Source organism: Pristiophorus japonicus, chromosome 2 (assembly GCF_044704955.1).
Source record: "Pristiophorus japonicus isolate sPriJap1 chromosome 2, sPriJap1.hap1, whole genome shotgun sequence".
Taxonomy (NCBI): Eukaryota; Metazoa; Chordata; class Chondrichthyes; family Pristiophoridae; genus Pristiophorus; species Pristiophorus japonicus.
Window position 1 is genome coordinate 177,875,871 of NC_091978.1, and position 15,929 is coordinate 177,891,799.

At 43.8% G+C, this 15,929-nt stretch overlaps 1 protein-coding gene across 2 annotated transcripts in view; it reads right to left on the minus strand.

Annotated features, from left to right (window-relative positions):
• LOC139242811 (TBC1 domain family member 1-like) overlaps positions 1–15,929 on the minus strand; it is a 428,759-nt gene that overhangs the window by 294,136 nt on the left and 118,694 nt on the right. Inside the window, exon 1 of one of the 2 annotated variants that reach the window (XM_070870511.1) lies at positions 8,771–8,867. The exons of the other annotated variant lie outside the window; for it this stretch is intronic. Coding sequence (XP_070726612.1) covers positions 8,771–8,836 — 66 coding nt within the window. The 5' untranslated portion in view covers positions 8,837–8,867. Of the gene's footprint in view, positions 1–8,770; positions 8,868–15,929 lie in introns of those variants that run through there. 2 annotated transcript variants of the gene reach the window in all.

Here is a 15,929-nt window from a genome sequence, read left to right on the forward strand (position 1 = left end):
CGGCTGTATGTCGACCAATTTCAGCCCCAGTGACTTATGCAACTCCCAACCCGACCATTTCTTTTAAATCTTAGAATACCATTTTCACCCCTCACACAGCAGCAAACTTAAATAACGACATAAAAGTTTTTATTAAATTGGAAATATAAATCAGCCACCGGGCACTTTCCCTTCTCCGTGAAGGAGAAAGACCTTCACTTCGTGCAGCTCAGAATCCTATTCATCCAAGGATCACTGTTCTGATGTTCTCAGGCTGATGCCAACATTGTTCAGGACAGATAAGCATTCCTCACGTGCTGCATGCTGTTCAGATAAATTCCAGTCAAGCACATAAATAGCAATTCATTCATATGTAACTTTTCAAAATTACCAATTTTTGAAAAAGAATAAAATTTGCCTAAAGGACGCACACATAAAAGATCCAAAACAGGTATTTCTTTTGATGCAGTGTATCATGGCAGGTCGCAGTATGATGATTTGACCAAATATACTACAACAGCTGTTTATATATCATAAATATAGATATAAAATATTAGCATCCTACGTGCATTTGTTGGTTTAGGTACTAAATCTCAAATGGTGCTGTGTCCAATCCTCACCCTTTTTCCTCCCCAATAAATATGGCTTTATCACAGCATAATACACATTTTCAGCAACGCTGCTCCATTAGTTATTAATAAAAAAAAGTTTCTCTTTGCAACAGCCTTTCATCACCATTTCTTTAGATCTAATGGTCAAAGGGTTTTGTTTTTAAAAAATGCTGCTTGTTTCCTGCTGTAGAGGAAACAATGCTTTCGCCAGCTCTTTACTGCAAATTCGATATATACAAAATGTCCGTAGGGAGTCTTTGTTGCCAAAATAACCAGAGACCTATTTCCAATCTGAAGTAACTCTTCATTCACCTTAGACATTCACCTCCATGCCTACCAATGAAATACCAAATACTCCAACAACTTGCATTTACATAGTGCTCCTCCACACATATGGAAGACAACGGAATACTCTACAATAAAGAAGGAAAGGGACAGAGGGAAACCAGAAGGCTACAAAAGGAAAACCTGATGGTATGGGTTAAGGAGGGAAGTTCTGAAAGCAGGGCGGGAGACAACAAGGTGAAGAGGCCTGGGAATCTCAGGGGCTAGAGCAATGGCTAAAAGTGGCCACCAACCCTATAGCGGAGGAAGCAAGAATCATAGAATGGTTACAGCCCATTGAGCCCGTGCCGACGCTACAGTTAGTCCCACTCCCCTGCCCTTCCCCATGGCCCTGCATTTTCCTTCAGATACTTATCCACCTCCCTTTTGAAGGATAACATTGAATCTGCCTCCACCACCCTTTCAGGCAGTGCATTCCAGATCCTAACTGTGTAAAGAAGTTCCTTCTAACGTTGCCTTTGGTTCTTTTGCCAATCACTTTAAATCTGTGTCTTCTGGTTCTCGACCCTTCTGCCAATGGGAACAGTTTCTCTCTATCTATCCTGGCCAGATCTCTTATGATTTTGAACATCTCTATCAAATCTCCTCTCAACCTTCCCTGCTCTAATGAGAACAACCCTAGCTTCTCCAGTCTATCAACGTAACCGAAATCCCTCATTGTTGGAATCATTCTCGTAAATCTCTTCGCTAAGGCCTTCGCATCCTTGCTAAAGTGTGGTGCCCAGAATTGGACATAGTACTCCTGTTGGGGCCGAACCAGTGTTTTATACAGGCTCATCATATTTTCCACGCTTTTGTACTCTATACCTCTATTCATGAAACCCGGGATCCTGTAAGTTTTTTAACTGCATTCTCAACCTACCCTGCCACCTTCAGTGATTTATGCACACATACCCCGAGGTCTCTCTGTTCATGCACACCCTTTAGTATTGTACCATTTAGTTTATATGTCCTCTCCTCATTCTTTCAAGGCAGAAGAGATGCCCACATTACATGAGCAGAGGATATATCCAGGAATGTATTCAGTCAGAGCAATTTTTGGCTCAGCCAAGTCTCGGTAACAGACAATTTCAGAATGTGTTGAGAGCCTTTGGGTGGGGCAATAGACCTGCATAAGCCAAAACATGGTCCAGCTGAATTTTGAAAAGCGAGGTGGAGCTGGGTATAATTGGAATACATGTGGAAGCTGATCCCTTGCTTCTGGATAACAGCAGTAAGAAGTAGCATGAAGAGGAGTAGTCCTGGGATACACAAGGGATGACCTTGTGATACTTATAGTACATGCTGCTCGACAATAGAGGTAGTCATTAGTTGCAACACTTAATATATACATTTAACACGTAACTTTCCATGCCACACTTCAAAGTATAACAAAACAAAAGGAACTCTTCGTAACCACAAAATCTGCAGAATCTTAAGGCCTGATTTTAATCACTATCCATTGGTGGCCGTGCCTTCAGCTGTCTTAGCCCTAGGCTCTGGAATTTCCTCCCTAAACCTCTCTAGCTCTCTCTACTTCTTTACGACACTCCTTAAAATCCATCTCTTTGACTAAGCTTTTGGTGGCTCAGTGTCAAATTTGGTTTGGTAACCCTCCTGTGAAGCATATTAAAAGGTGCTATTTAAATGCAAATTGTTGTTGTTGATTTTATCACCCACCCCTGGCGGCAACAGGGCCATGGTTAAAATGGTGGTTGGGCGCATATAGCAGCATTCCCGATGCGTTCACACTGGCAGCAATATCCCTTCTAATTGTTTTTTGGTGTGTGGTTCCTTTAAATTTGCTGCACAGCCACACAGGCTTAGTATCCTTTCCAGCGGCAGCAGCTGGCGAGCAGCCTGCGCGGGACCACACGATTGCTGTGCGGCCGCGCACCCGAGGGGGAACACTGACTGGCAGCCATTTTAACTAGCGGGTTTTCGGCAGCCTAGGGGCCACCCATCACAGCTTCATCCCAAGCAATTTCACCCCCATTCATGGAGTATGTGTGACATCTATTTTTCAGACTGGTGCCTCATTAATATTGAAATGTCGGTTGCGATGATATAATTCAGACATAATTTGAACTGCCGGCTGTGGCAGTGATGCCCAATGCTGGAGCTGCCATAGGGGCAGAGGTGGAGGAGGGATGGAGTCTCTCCCTTCACTTAAAAAGGAGAGAGCTGCTGTGAGCTCTGCCATTATTTTAGTTAGGTCCACTGGGCCACCAAGGAGGGTTTCGGCCGGGCCAGTAGCCTGACACCCGCCTGGCCGAACCCAGGGACATAATTGTCAGTCCGACTTGGCAGTTGGCCAACAAAAAAATTAAAATGGTGGCCGCGGTAGTGCGCCCTCCCCTTGAATAACCGGCGCACTGCCATGTCGCACACACTTCGAACACAGGGTACCGATAGAAAAAGCTGTCAGGGGCACCACGTGGCAGTCCAAAGATTTTTCCAGGTGAATTTCGATAGAGGTGCGGGAGATCGTTGGGAGCGCTTTGATGATGCACTTAGGAAGGGTCAGCAGCAGCGGGGCGAAAGTGGGGACCGCCGGAAAAACTACCGAGGAGAATTTCGCAAGCCATTTGACTCCGCCATGTGGCCGCCGCTTTCCGACAACAAGAGGCATCGTTTGGACGTTGAATTTCGGCCCCATGATCGATTCATTTATTTCATTACTGTTGGTGGGATCTTGCAGTGCACAAATTTGAAGCCACATTTCCCTGCACTTCATCAGTGACTACTCTTCCAAAGTACTTCAGTAGCTATGACGCACTTTGGGACATCCTGGCGTCATTGAAAGCATTTTATAAATACACGTTCTTTCTCAAATGATATTCGTGTTAAAACTGTAGGTAATGAGTTGCAGTGTATTTAGCTTCCATTTAAACTGCCTGAGGTGTGTGTGTCTGGAATGATATCATAGCCAAACCCAAACTTGATTTTAGCCAATGTTCACACATGTATCACTTCCAATAGAAATCAGTGGAGGACAATCAGGATTAGAAATCAAGGCCAAGATTTCCCTTCTTTACCACAAGGGCACCAATTGTAGCCCTCAATTACTACCCAGTTGAGTTCAGTTAACTCAGCACATGGCAGGCACTGAATGTGGTATCTTCTGGTCTGCAGCGCTTAATATGGGGTGAATGGTTTGACACGGCACACTTCCAACATAAACATCTTCAAGTAATTATCAACATCTGGAATACGCAAATTCGGGGCCATTTCTGATACTCTGATTTTCAAAATCATTTAAAATTTAGTTGCAACTTGTCTAGCTTGGTCAAGTGAAAATATAACTTTTTCTTTTAATTCAAAGAACTGTTGATCACATTTGGATAGTTCTTCAATTTTTTTGCCCTTGTAGCTCACTTAGACACAAGCAATGGAGCCCGCAGACCACATATAAAATTTAAAATTAACTGTTCCTATCAACTTTCATATATAACAAACTGTGGATACTAAAAGACCTTGGTGTTCTGAATTAGGAACCATTCATCAATGAGGTTAAAGTGCTGAGAACAGTCCTTTCCAAAACTACCAGTCCACCAACGTCAAACAGCACAAACCGATGGGCTGCTGGTCTGATTGCTGGGGCACACAGGCTGCAGTTTGACCATGCCAGGGATCTTCAAATAAAAGGGTGTAAGGATGAACCCAGCAACTACAGGCTGGTCAGTTTAACCTCGGTAGTAGGGAAGCTTTTAGGAACAATAATCAGGGAAGCTTTTAGAAACAATAATCAGCGACAAAATTAACAGTCACTTGGACAAGTGTGGATTAATTAAGGAAAGTCAGCTTGCATTTGTTAAAGGCAAATTGTGTTTAACCAACTTGATCAAATTTTTTGATGAGGTAACTGAAAGGGTTGATGAGGGCAATGCGATTGATGTAGTGTACATGGATTTCCAAAAGGCGTTCGACAAAGTGCCATCTAATAGGCTTGACAGCAAAGTTGAAGCCCATGGAATAAAAGGGACAGTGGCAGAATGAATACGAAATTGGCTAAGTGACAGGAAACAGCGAGTAGTGGTGAACGGTTGTTTAATTGGCCTGTGTACAGTCGTGTTACCCAGGGGTTGGTACTAGGACAACTGTTTTTCTTGATATATATTAATGACTTGGATGTGGGTGTGCAGGGCACAATTTCAAAATTTGAAGATGACACAAAACTTGGAAATATAGTGAACAATGAGGAGCATAGATGTTATGTATTTAAACCCTTGTAACCTGCATCACACCTGTCCACCAGAGGGCCTACCTGTTGGAGTCCCAAGGGATCCCAGCATCCCTTGGGAGCACAGTATATAGGGTGGCCTGCTTATATACTGTGGAACTTTAATAAAAGGAGCTAAGGCCACACTTGCTCATTACACACAGTACTTAGTCTGACCATTTATTATGAGTGTAACAATAGAGATAGACTTCAAGAGGACATAGTCAGGCCGGTGGAATTGGCGGACACGTGGCTGATCAAATTTAAGGTAGAAAAGTGTGAATTGATAGAATGAGAGGAAATATAAACTAAAGGGAACAATCCTAACAGGGGTGCATGAACAGAGAAACCTCGGGGTTTTTATGCACAAATTGTTGAAGGTTGAGAAAGCAGTTAAAAAAGCTTACGGGATCCTGGCTTTCATAAATAGAGGTATAGAATACAAAAGCGTGAAAATGATGATGAACACTGGTTCGGCCTCAACTGGAGTATTATGTCCAATTCTGGGCATCGCACTTTAGGAAGGATGTGAAGGTCTTAGAGAGGGTGCAGAAAAGATTTATGAGAATGATTCCAGCGATGAGGGCCTTCAGTTATGTGGATAGATTGGAGAAGTTGGGGTTGTTCTCCTTAGAGCAGAGAAGATCGAGAGGAGATTTGATAGAGGTGTTCAAAATCATGAGGGGTCTGGACACAGTAGATAGAGAGAAACTGTTTCCATTGGAAAAAGGGATGAGGACCAGAGGACACAGATTGGGGGTAATATATTAGCATGGATAGAGGATTGGCTAACTAACAGAAAACAGAGAGTCGGGATAAATGGTTCATTCTCTGGTTGGCAATCAGTAACTAGTGGGGTGCCGCAGGGATCAGTGCTGGGACCCCAACTATTTACAATCTATATTAACGACTTGGAAGAAGGGACTGAGTGTAATGTAATCAAGTTTGCTGACAAATACAAAGATGGGAGGAAAAGCAATGTGTGAGGAGGACACAAAAAATCTGCAAAAGGATATAGACAGGCTAAATGAGTGGGCAAAAATTTGGCAGATGGAGTATAATGTTGGAAAGTGTGAGGTCATGCACTTTGGCAGAAAAAAAATCAAAGAGTAAGTTGTTATTTAAATGGAGAAAGATTGCAAAGTGCCGCAGTACAGCAGGACCTGGGGGTACTTGTGCATGAAACATAAAAGGATAGCATGCAGGTACAGCAAGTGATCAGGAAGGCCAATGGAATCTTGGTCTTTATTGCAAAGGGGATGGAGTATAAAAGCAGGCAAGTCTTGCTACAGGTATTGGTGAAGCCACACCTGGAATACTGCGTGCAGTTTTGGTTTCCATATTTACGAAAGGATATACTTGCTTTGGAGGCAGTTTAGAGAAGGTTCACTCGGTTGATTCCAGGGATGAGGGGGTTGACTTATGAGGAAAGGTTGAGTAGGTTGGGCCTCTACTCTTTGGAATTCCGAAGAATGAGAGGTGATCTTATCGAAACGTATAAGATTATGAGGGGGCTTGACAAGGTGGATGCAGAGAGGATGTTTCCACTGATGGGGGAGACTAGAACTAGAGGGCATGATCTTAAAATAAGGGGCCGCCCATTTAAAACTGAGTGGAGGAGAAATTTCTTCTCTGAGGGTTGTAAATCTATGGAATTTGCTGCCTCGGAGAGTTGTGGAAGCTGGGACATTGAATAAATTTAAGACAGAAATAGACAGTTTCTTAAACGATAAGGGAATAAGGGGTTATGGGGAGCGGGCAGGGAAGTGGAGCTGAGTCCATGATCAGATCAAACAAATCTTATTGAATGGCGGAGCAGGCTTGAGGGGCCGTATGGCCTGTTCCTGTACTTATGTTCTTATGTTCTGATTTAAGGTGATTGGCAAAAGAACCAAAGGCGACATAAGAAAAAACCTTTTTTACACAGCAAATGGTTAGAATCTGCAATGCACTGCCTGAAAGGGCGGTAGAGGCAGACTCAATCGTGGCTTTCAAAAATGAGTTGGATAAGTACCTGAAAGAAAAAAACCTGCAGGGCTACAGGGAAAGGGCAGGGGAGTGGGCCTTGCCAAAGTGCTCCTGCAGAAAGCCCGCACAGGCTCGACGGACTGAATAATCTTCTTCCATGCCGTAACCATTCTATGATTCTATGATAGGCCATTCTCTACATCAGCAGCATCACTCAATTTCCTGACATCTGGACACATAAAAGTTCTTACATCACGTCATACACCCACTTGAAGAAGGACCACTTAGATGAGCTGTTACAGGGCACCAGCACAAGTCATTGCCTTTAGAAGAGAAATTAATAAAATAGTCAGGAGCAGGGGGCAAGAGAAGAAGGGTGAATAAAAAGCAGCGAAAAATCTGTTAATGCTAGAAATCAAAGAATAGAAAATTCTGGAAACATACAGGTCAGTCCACAGTACATGGAAGGAACAGACAGGTCAATGTTTTGCACGGTGCCCTTCTTCACAACAATAACTGGCATTTATATAGCTCCTTTAACATAGTGAAACATCCCAAGGTGTTTGCAGGAGCATTACCAAACAAAATTTGACACCGAGCCAGATAAGGACACATTAGGACAGGTTTGGTCAAAGAGGGTGGTTTTAAGGGGCGTCTAAAAGGAGAGAGAGGTAGAGAGGTTTAGGAGGGAATTTAGGGTCTTGGCAGCTGTAGGCAAGGCCGCCAATGGTGGGGCAATTAAAATCAGGGATGCACAAGAGGCCAGAGTTGGAGGAGCGCAGAGTTCGGAGATAGTGGTAGGGTTAGAGTTCTGAAGAAGGACTTAGTTTGAAATCTTGATCCCTTTGCTCTCTCCACATATGCTGACTGACCTGCGATGTGTTTCCAGCATTTTCTGTTTTTGAAAAAAAAGGGTGTTAAGACCCAGCATGGGAACCTGGAGCCCAATTCTGTAACTACACATAGTACAATTCTCAGCTGATCAAAAACAGATGTAATACAAACACGTCTCAAATATAAACAAAGGTGCATACATATGTGGGTAATATGTTTACACATAAAAACATGTTAATACCAGCACTCGTATATCTAACACAAACATGTCAATACCAACACCCCTATATCCCACACAAACATGGAATATATCACACAAAAATTTCAGCAAATCTAGTGACAACCAATAAAAAGGAATATAGAATTAATTGAATCTACTCAGAATTTCTGATTTACATATGGTCGACATTATTATGCTGTGATCGGTGAATCTTTCAAAACTCAGGCCACTCCATCCCAATACAAACGAAAAAATAAAATCCAACCATTTTTTTATTGCCTCCTATATAATGTGTGATAATATCACAGCACAGCATCTAGTGATGTCAGCACCAACAGCTATTGCCCTGCTCCAATTTCACTAAACCCAATGACTTAATTTACATTTTAGTCCTGGAACACAACTATTGAGGCACAGGATACCAATGTCCTTTGTTTCAGACAATGCACTGAAATTACTGCACACTACCATACTGCTTGTTGTAGTAGTCAGACGTTTTACAATAGGCAACAGTCTCAAGCAAAGTCACTTAACACTCAACTGCCTTGAACTGATAATGAACACAGTTACAGCCCCAAGTGTTAAAACAAGTTTAACAATATTTACATCTACCTTGATTTCTTTCTCGTATCCAACATCCAACTTAAGAAAGTTTAGTTTCTGCAGTCTTGCCTTCATGTCTGACCTCCAGTAAGAACAAGCAGCTCCAAGCCCCTGAATGAACTCACACTCAATGGCATCACACCCAGCAGTCTCATGCAATCAAATGACATTCTTACTGACCCCTAACCTGAGGCAATTTTCTGTTGATTCCAAGCAGCAGGATACTGAGACTGAACTGCAACTTCCTACTTGACTGTCAGATTCGGCAATCGGCTTAAACTGCCTGGCTTTCCTCTTAACTCTTTCAGTGCTGGATTTATATTTTCTTTAACTTTTCCCACATGCTTCAGAAGTGGAAAAACAGACAGGTGTGTGCAGCACACATCTACAAAGATGGTAAAAAAAAAGATCATTAAAAAGGCAAATGGGATTGGCAATAGGAGCATGGAATATAAAAGCAAAAAGAAAAGAAATGATGTTAACATTTGTACAAGACATTGGTTAGATCACAGTTTGAGTATCCATGTAGTCCTGGGCATTCATTTATGGAGAGCGTATCAGATTTAGCAGAAAGATACAGTAAAGATTCAATAGGATATTACCAGGAATTAGAGACTGTAGTTAGTAAGAAAGGCTTGAAAATACATTTTTCCCTCAGTGGAATAGAGAAGGTTAAGTTAGATCTAAGAGAAATGTCCTAAATTATGCAAAGTTTAGAGATGTTAAATAGGAAAAAAATTGTTTTGACTTGTTGGCAGACATTATTAACAAGGGGGAACAGAGTCAGGATTATCATAGAATAATGAAGAGGGAAATTAGAAGAATTATATTACACAGATCATTCTTCAGCTGTACAATGCTTCACCAAAGAGGCAGAAAATATAACATTATTCTTTGATAATAATTAAGAAAAACCATACATATTAAAAAATATATATTCTTCTTCTCCTTCTTAGTCCCCTGGAGTCGAGGATGACTTGCTTCCACAATAAAATGAGTTCTAAGGTGACTGATGAGACCAATGCGGGATCTACAGTCTCTGTCACAGGTGGGGCAGACGGAGGTTGGACGGATGGGTGGGTGGGGTGCTTGATTTGTCGTATGCTCCTTCTGCTGCTTGTGCTTGGTTTCTACGGACTCCCGGCAAAGAGACTTGAAGTGTTCGGCGCCTTGTCAGATGCCTCTCCTCCGCTTTGAGCAGTCTCAGGCCAGGGATTCCCAAGAATCGCTGGGGATGTTACATTTTTTCAAGGAGGCTTTGAGGGTGTCCTTGAAGCGTTTTCTCTGCCCTTCTGGGGATCGTCTGCTGTGACATCGCTTGGAGTTGAGTCCTTGTTTCGGGAGTCTAGTATCGGGCATGCGGACAATGTGGCTCGTCCATCGGTGGTAATTCTCCAGTGCTTTGAAACATAGAAACATAGAAAATAGGTGCATGAGCAGGCCATTCGGCCCTTCGAGCCTGCACCACCATTCAATAAGATCATAGCTAATCTTTCCCTCAGTACTCCTTTCCCACTTTCTCTCCATATCCCTTGATCCCTTTAGCCGTAAGGGCCATATCTAACTCCCTCTTGAATATATCCAATGAACTGGCATCAACAACTCTCTGCGGTAGGGAATTCCACAGGTTAACAACTCTCTAAGAGAAGAAGTTTCTCTTCATCTCAGTCCTAAATGTCCTACCCCTTATTCTAAGACTATGTCCCCTGGCTCTGGACTTCGCCATCATCGGGAACATTTTTCCCGCATCGAACCTGTCCAGTCCTGTCAGAATCTTATATGTTTCTATGAGATCCCCTCTCATCCTTCTAAACTCCAGTGTATAAAGGCCCAGTTGATCCAGTCTCTCCTCATATGTCAGTCCCGCCATCCCGGGAATCAGTCTGGTGAACCTTCGCTGCACCCCTTCAATAGCAAGAACGTCCTTCCTCAGATTAGGAGACCAAAACTGAACACAATATTCCAGGTGAGGCCTCACTAAGGCCCTGTATAACTGCAGTAAGACCTCCCTGCTCCTATACTCAAATCCCCTAGCTATGAAGGCCAACATACCATTTGCCTTCTTCACCGCCTGCTGTATCTGCATGCCAACTTTCAATGACTGATGAACCATGACACCCAGGTCTCGTTGCACCTCCCCTTTTCCTAATCTGCCGCCATTCAGATAATATTCTGCCTTTCTGTTTTTGCCCCCAAAGTGGATAACCTCACATTTATCCACATTAAACTGTATCTGCTATGCATTTGCCCACTCACCTAACCTGTCCAAGTCACCCTGCAGCCTTTTAGCAACCTCCTCACAGCTCACACCGCCACCCAGTTTAGTGTCATCTGCAAACTTGGAGATATTACACTCAATTCCTTCATCTAAATCATTAATGAATATTCAAGAGAGCTGGGGTCCCAGCACTAAGCCCTGCGGCACTACACTAGTCACTGCCTGCCATTCTGAAAAGGACCTGTTTATTCCGACTCTCTGCTTCCTGTCTGCCAACCAGTTCTCTATCCAAGTCAGTTCATTACCCCTAATACCATGTGCTATGATTTTGCACACCAATCTCTTGTGCGGGACCTTGTCAAAAGCCTTTTGAAAGTCCAAATACACCACATCCACTGGTTCTCCTTTGTCCATTCTACTAGTTACATCCTCAAAAAATTCCAGAAGGTTTGTCAAGTATGATTTCCCTTTCATAAATCCATGTTGACTTGGACCGATCCTGTCACTGCTTTCCAAATGAGCTGCTATTTCATCTTTAATTATTGATTCCAACATTTTCCCCACTACTGATGTCAGGCTAACCGGTCTATAATTACCCGTTTTCTCTCTCCCTCCTTTTTTAAAAAGTGGTGTTACATTAGCTACCCTCCAGTCCATAGGAACTGATCCCGAGTCGTTAGACTGTTGGAAAATGATCACTAATGCATCCACTATTTCTATGGCCACTTCCTTAAGTACTCTGGGATGCAGACTATCAGGCCCTGGGGATTTATCGGCCTTGAATCCCATCAATTTCCCTAAGCCAATTTCCCGCCTAATAAGGATTTCCTTCAGTTCCTCCTTCTCACTAGACCCCCGGTCCCATAGTATTTCAGGAAGGTTATTTGTGTCTTCCTTCGTGAAAACAGAACCAAAGTAATTGTTTAACTGGTCCGCCATTTCTTTGTTCCCCATTATAAATTCACCTGAATCTGACTGCAAGGGACCTACGTTTGTTTTCACTAATCTTTTTCTCTTCAAATATCTATAGAAGCTTTTGCAGTCAGTTTCTATGTTCAAAGCAAGCTTCCTCTCATACTCTATTTTCCCTCTCCTAATTAAACCCTTTGTCCTCCTCTGCTGTATTACAAAATTCTCCCAGTCCTCAGGTTTGTTGCTTTTTCTAGCCAATTTATATGCCTCTTCCTTGGATTTAACACTATCCTTAATTTCCCTTGTTAGCCACAGTTGAGCCACCTTCCCCATTTTATTTGTACTCCAGACAGGGATGTACAATTGTTGAAGTTCATCCATGTGATCTTTAAATGTATGCCATTGCCTATCCACCTTCAACCCTTTAAATATCACTCGCCAGTCTATTCTAGCCAATTCATGTCTCATACCATCGAAATTACCTTTCCCCAAGTTCAGGACACTAGTCTCTGAATTAACTGTGTCACTCTCCATCTTAATAAAGAATTCTACCATATTATGGTCACTCTTTCCCAATGGACCTCGCACAACAAGATTGTTAATTAGTCCTTTCTCATTACACATCACCCAGTCTAAGATGGCCAGCCGTATAGCTGGTTCCTTGACATATTGGTCTCGAAAACCATCCCGAATACATTCCAGGAAATCCTCCTCCACCGCATTGTTACCAGTTTGGTTAGCCCAGTCAATATGTAGATTAAAGTCGCCCATGATAACTACTGTATCTTTATTCCATGCATGCCTAATTTCTTATTTGTTGCTGTCCCCATCCTCATTACTACTGTTTGGTGGTCTGTACACAACTCCCACAGCAGTTTCTGTCCTTTGGTATTCCGTAGCTCCACTCATTGAGGTGCCTGCTGTACATAGTCCATGTCTCTGAAGCATATGGAAGGATGGGTAGCAATACAGCTCTGTAGACCATGAGTTTGTTGCCGGGTTTGAGATCCTGGTCTTCAAACACTCTTCTCCTCAGCCGGCCAAAGACTGCACTAACACACTGAAGGCGGTGTTGGACTTCGTCATCGATGTCTGTCCTTGCTGATAGTAGGCTCCCAATGTATGGGAATTGGTCCATATTGGGGGTAGTGTGCTGACGTGGATTGAGAACTGGTTGGCAGACAGGAAGCAAAGAGTAGGAGTAAATGGGTACTTTTCAGAATGGCAGGCAGTGACTAGTGGGGTGCCGCAAGGTTCTGTGCTGGGGCCCCAGCTGTTTACATTGTACATTAATGATTTAGACGAGGGGATTAAATGTAGTATCTCCAAATTTGCAGATGACACTAAGTTGGATGGCAGTGTGAGCTGTGAGGAGGAGGCTATAAGGCTGCAGAGTGACTTGGATAGGTTAGGTGAGTGGGCAAATGCATGGCAGATGAAGTATAATGTGGATAAATGTGAGGTTATCCACTTTGGTGGTAAAAACAGAAAGACAGATTGAATGGTGACAGATTAGGAAAAGGGGAGGTGCAACGAGACCTGGGTGCCATGGTACATCAGTCATTGAAGGTTGGCATGCAGGTACAGCAGGCGGTTAAGAAAGCAAATGGCATGTTGGCCTTCATAGCGAGGGGATTTGAGTACAGGGGCAGGGAGGTGTTACTACAGTTGTACAGGGCCTTGGTGAGGCCACACCTGGAGTATTGTGTACAGTTTTGGTCTCCTAACTTGAGGAAGGACATTCTTGCTATTGAGGGAGTGCAGCAAAGGTTCACCAGACTGATTCCCGGGATGGCGGGACTGACATATCAAGAAAGACTGGATCAACTGGGCTTGTATTTACTGGAGTTCAGAAGAATGAGAGGGGATCTCATAGAAACGTTTAAAATTCTGACGGGTTTAGACAGGTTAGATGCAGGAAGATTGTTCCGAATGTTGGGGAAGTCCAGAACCAGGGGTCACAGTCTAAGGATAAGGGGTAAGCCATTTAGGACCAAAATGAGGAGAAACTTCTTCACCCAGAGAGTGGTGAAGCTGTGGAATTCTCTACCACAGAAAGTTGTTGAGGCTAATTCACTAAATATATTTAAAAAGGAGTTAGATGTAGTCTTTACTACCAGGGGGATCAAGAGGTATGGCGAAAAAGCAGGAATGGGGTACTGAAGTTGCATGTTCAGCCATAAACTCATTGAATGGCGGTGCAGGCTCGAAGGGCCGAATAGCCTACTCCTGCACCTATTTTCTATGTTTCTATGTTTCTATATTGTCCAAGGTCTCGTCATGGATCTTGATAATCGGGGAGCAGTACTGTGTGGCGGGGACAGGTTGGCAGAGAACCTTTGTCTTACTGACGTTTAATCTAAGGCCCAGACTCTCATACGCTTCAGTGAAGGTGTCAAGAATGGCTTGGAGTTCGGACTCCGAATGTGCACAAATGAAAGCGTCATCTGCATATTGTAATTCAATGACAGACATTGGAATAAACTTGGATCTGGACTGGAGTTGTTAAAGGTGAGATGAAGCATTGCAGCGAGGAAGATTGAGAAGAGCCCGGTCTGCACTTGTATTGGGTCTGTGGTGGATCCATTGGTAAGAATCACGGCTTAAGTACTGCAACATAAACTGTTTTCTTCACAGAAAATGCATCTTAGCACTCATTGGGGTATAAGTTCATCTCAGGCGGTGCGCAAAACAGGCTATAGTGAATCGACAGCAATTTTATGCTGCAACCAGTGTTCTTTTCCAGTGACTAGAATGGAACAGAAAATAGGGCAGGTGGAAAACGGGCTACCAAATTGCTGTTGCCAATTTTGCGCTTCTGGAAAAACATATTTATACCCCAATGTTTCTTCAGCATCTTTCTTTCAATATCAATTATCATTGCGACGAAAGCCCATGGTCGGAGGATAGTCAAGAATCAGAGCATAAGTGACCCTGCCAAAGGTTGTGTGGTCAGGGCGGATGAGCGGCGAGTGTTTCTGGCGAGATGTGGTGAATGTTTATGGCGGAGGAGCGGTGAGAGTTCATGGCGGAGGTGCGACAGATGTGGATACGGGGCCCAGAAGAGCCGAGGGCCCAGGGGCAGCACGGGTCAGCCCACACTGTGATATGTGAGCGCACTCGATCCATGCAGCAGAGCAGGTCTCCAGTTGTCCCAGTTAGCCCTTGCCACTGGATAAAGACCTAGTTCTGTCAAGCCCGTGTGGTGGCAGGTGTGCAACGGTCAACTTACGTTAAAAAAATCCATGCACAGGCATCTTCCACTCCTTCAATTGGAGTTCAGGACCGGAACATCGGGTCCTTCATCGAAACACCCGTGAACTCGTGGAAGTAAGTCATCCTCATTCGAGGGACTGACTATGATGATGATGGGTTGGTGGTAGGTCCCTTAATTTACATGACTGCTTATGTCACTCAGGGTACATCTCGGGTCCCTGCCTTTCCCCACAGGCCGTGTATTATGGCACTATTTTCTGGTTTGGAAGGGGGGATGAATCTGCATATTAAAAAAAACTTACCTGCTTTTCTTCAGGGACCCAGGCCACAAACCCAGCCTGGACTCCTCAGTGAGGCCCACATGCACCCTTTCATAGCCTAGTACGCCCATACAGGCCGCCGATCCTGCTTCCGCTGAATCAGATGCTATGGATACTTAAGGGCCAAAATTACCCCTCTCCGTAAGCTCCATTACCGCCACGAAGAATCACCTGCAACGGTTTCTGTTCCCGCCCCCACGTCGTTACCTCTGGTGTCCCAAAGCAATTGTTTTCGGTCCCTGTCACAAACTCCGTTCACTAGCCACTGACTCCATCCCTCTCTCCAACTCCTGTCTGAGGCTGAACCAGACTGTTCGCAATCGTAATGTCATATTTGACCCTGAAATGAGCTTTCGACTACATATCCACTGCCTAACTAAGACTGCCTATTTCCACCTCCATAACAACCCCCGTCTCTGCTCTTGCCTCAGTTCATCCACTGCTGAAGCCATCATCCATGCCTTTGTTACCTCTAGACTTGACTATTCCAATACACTCCTGG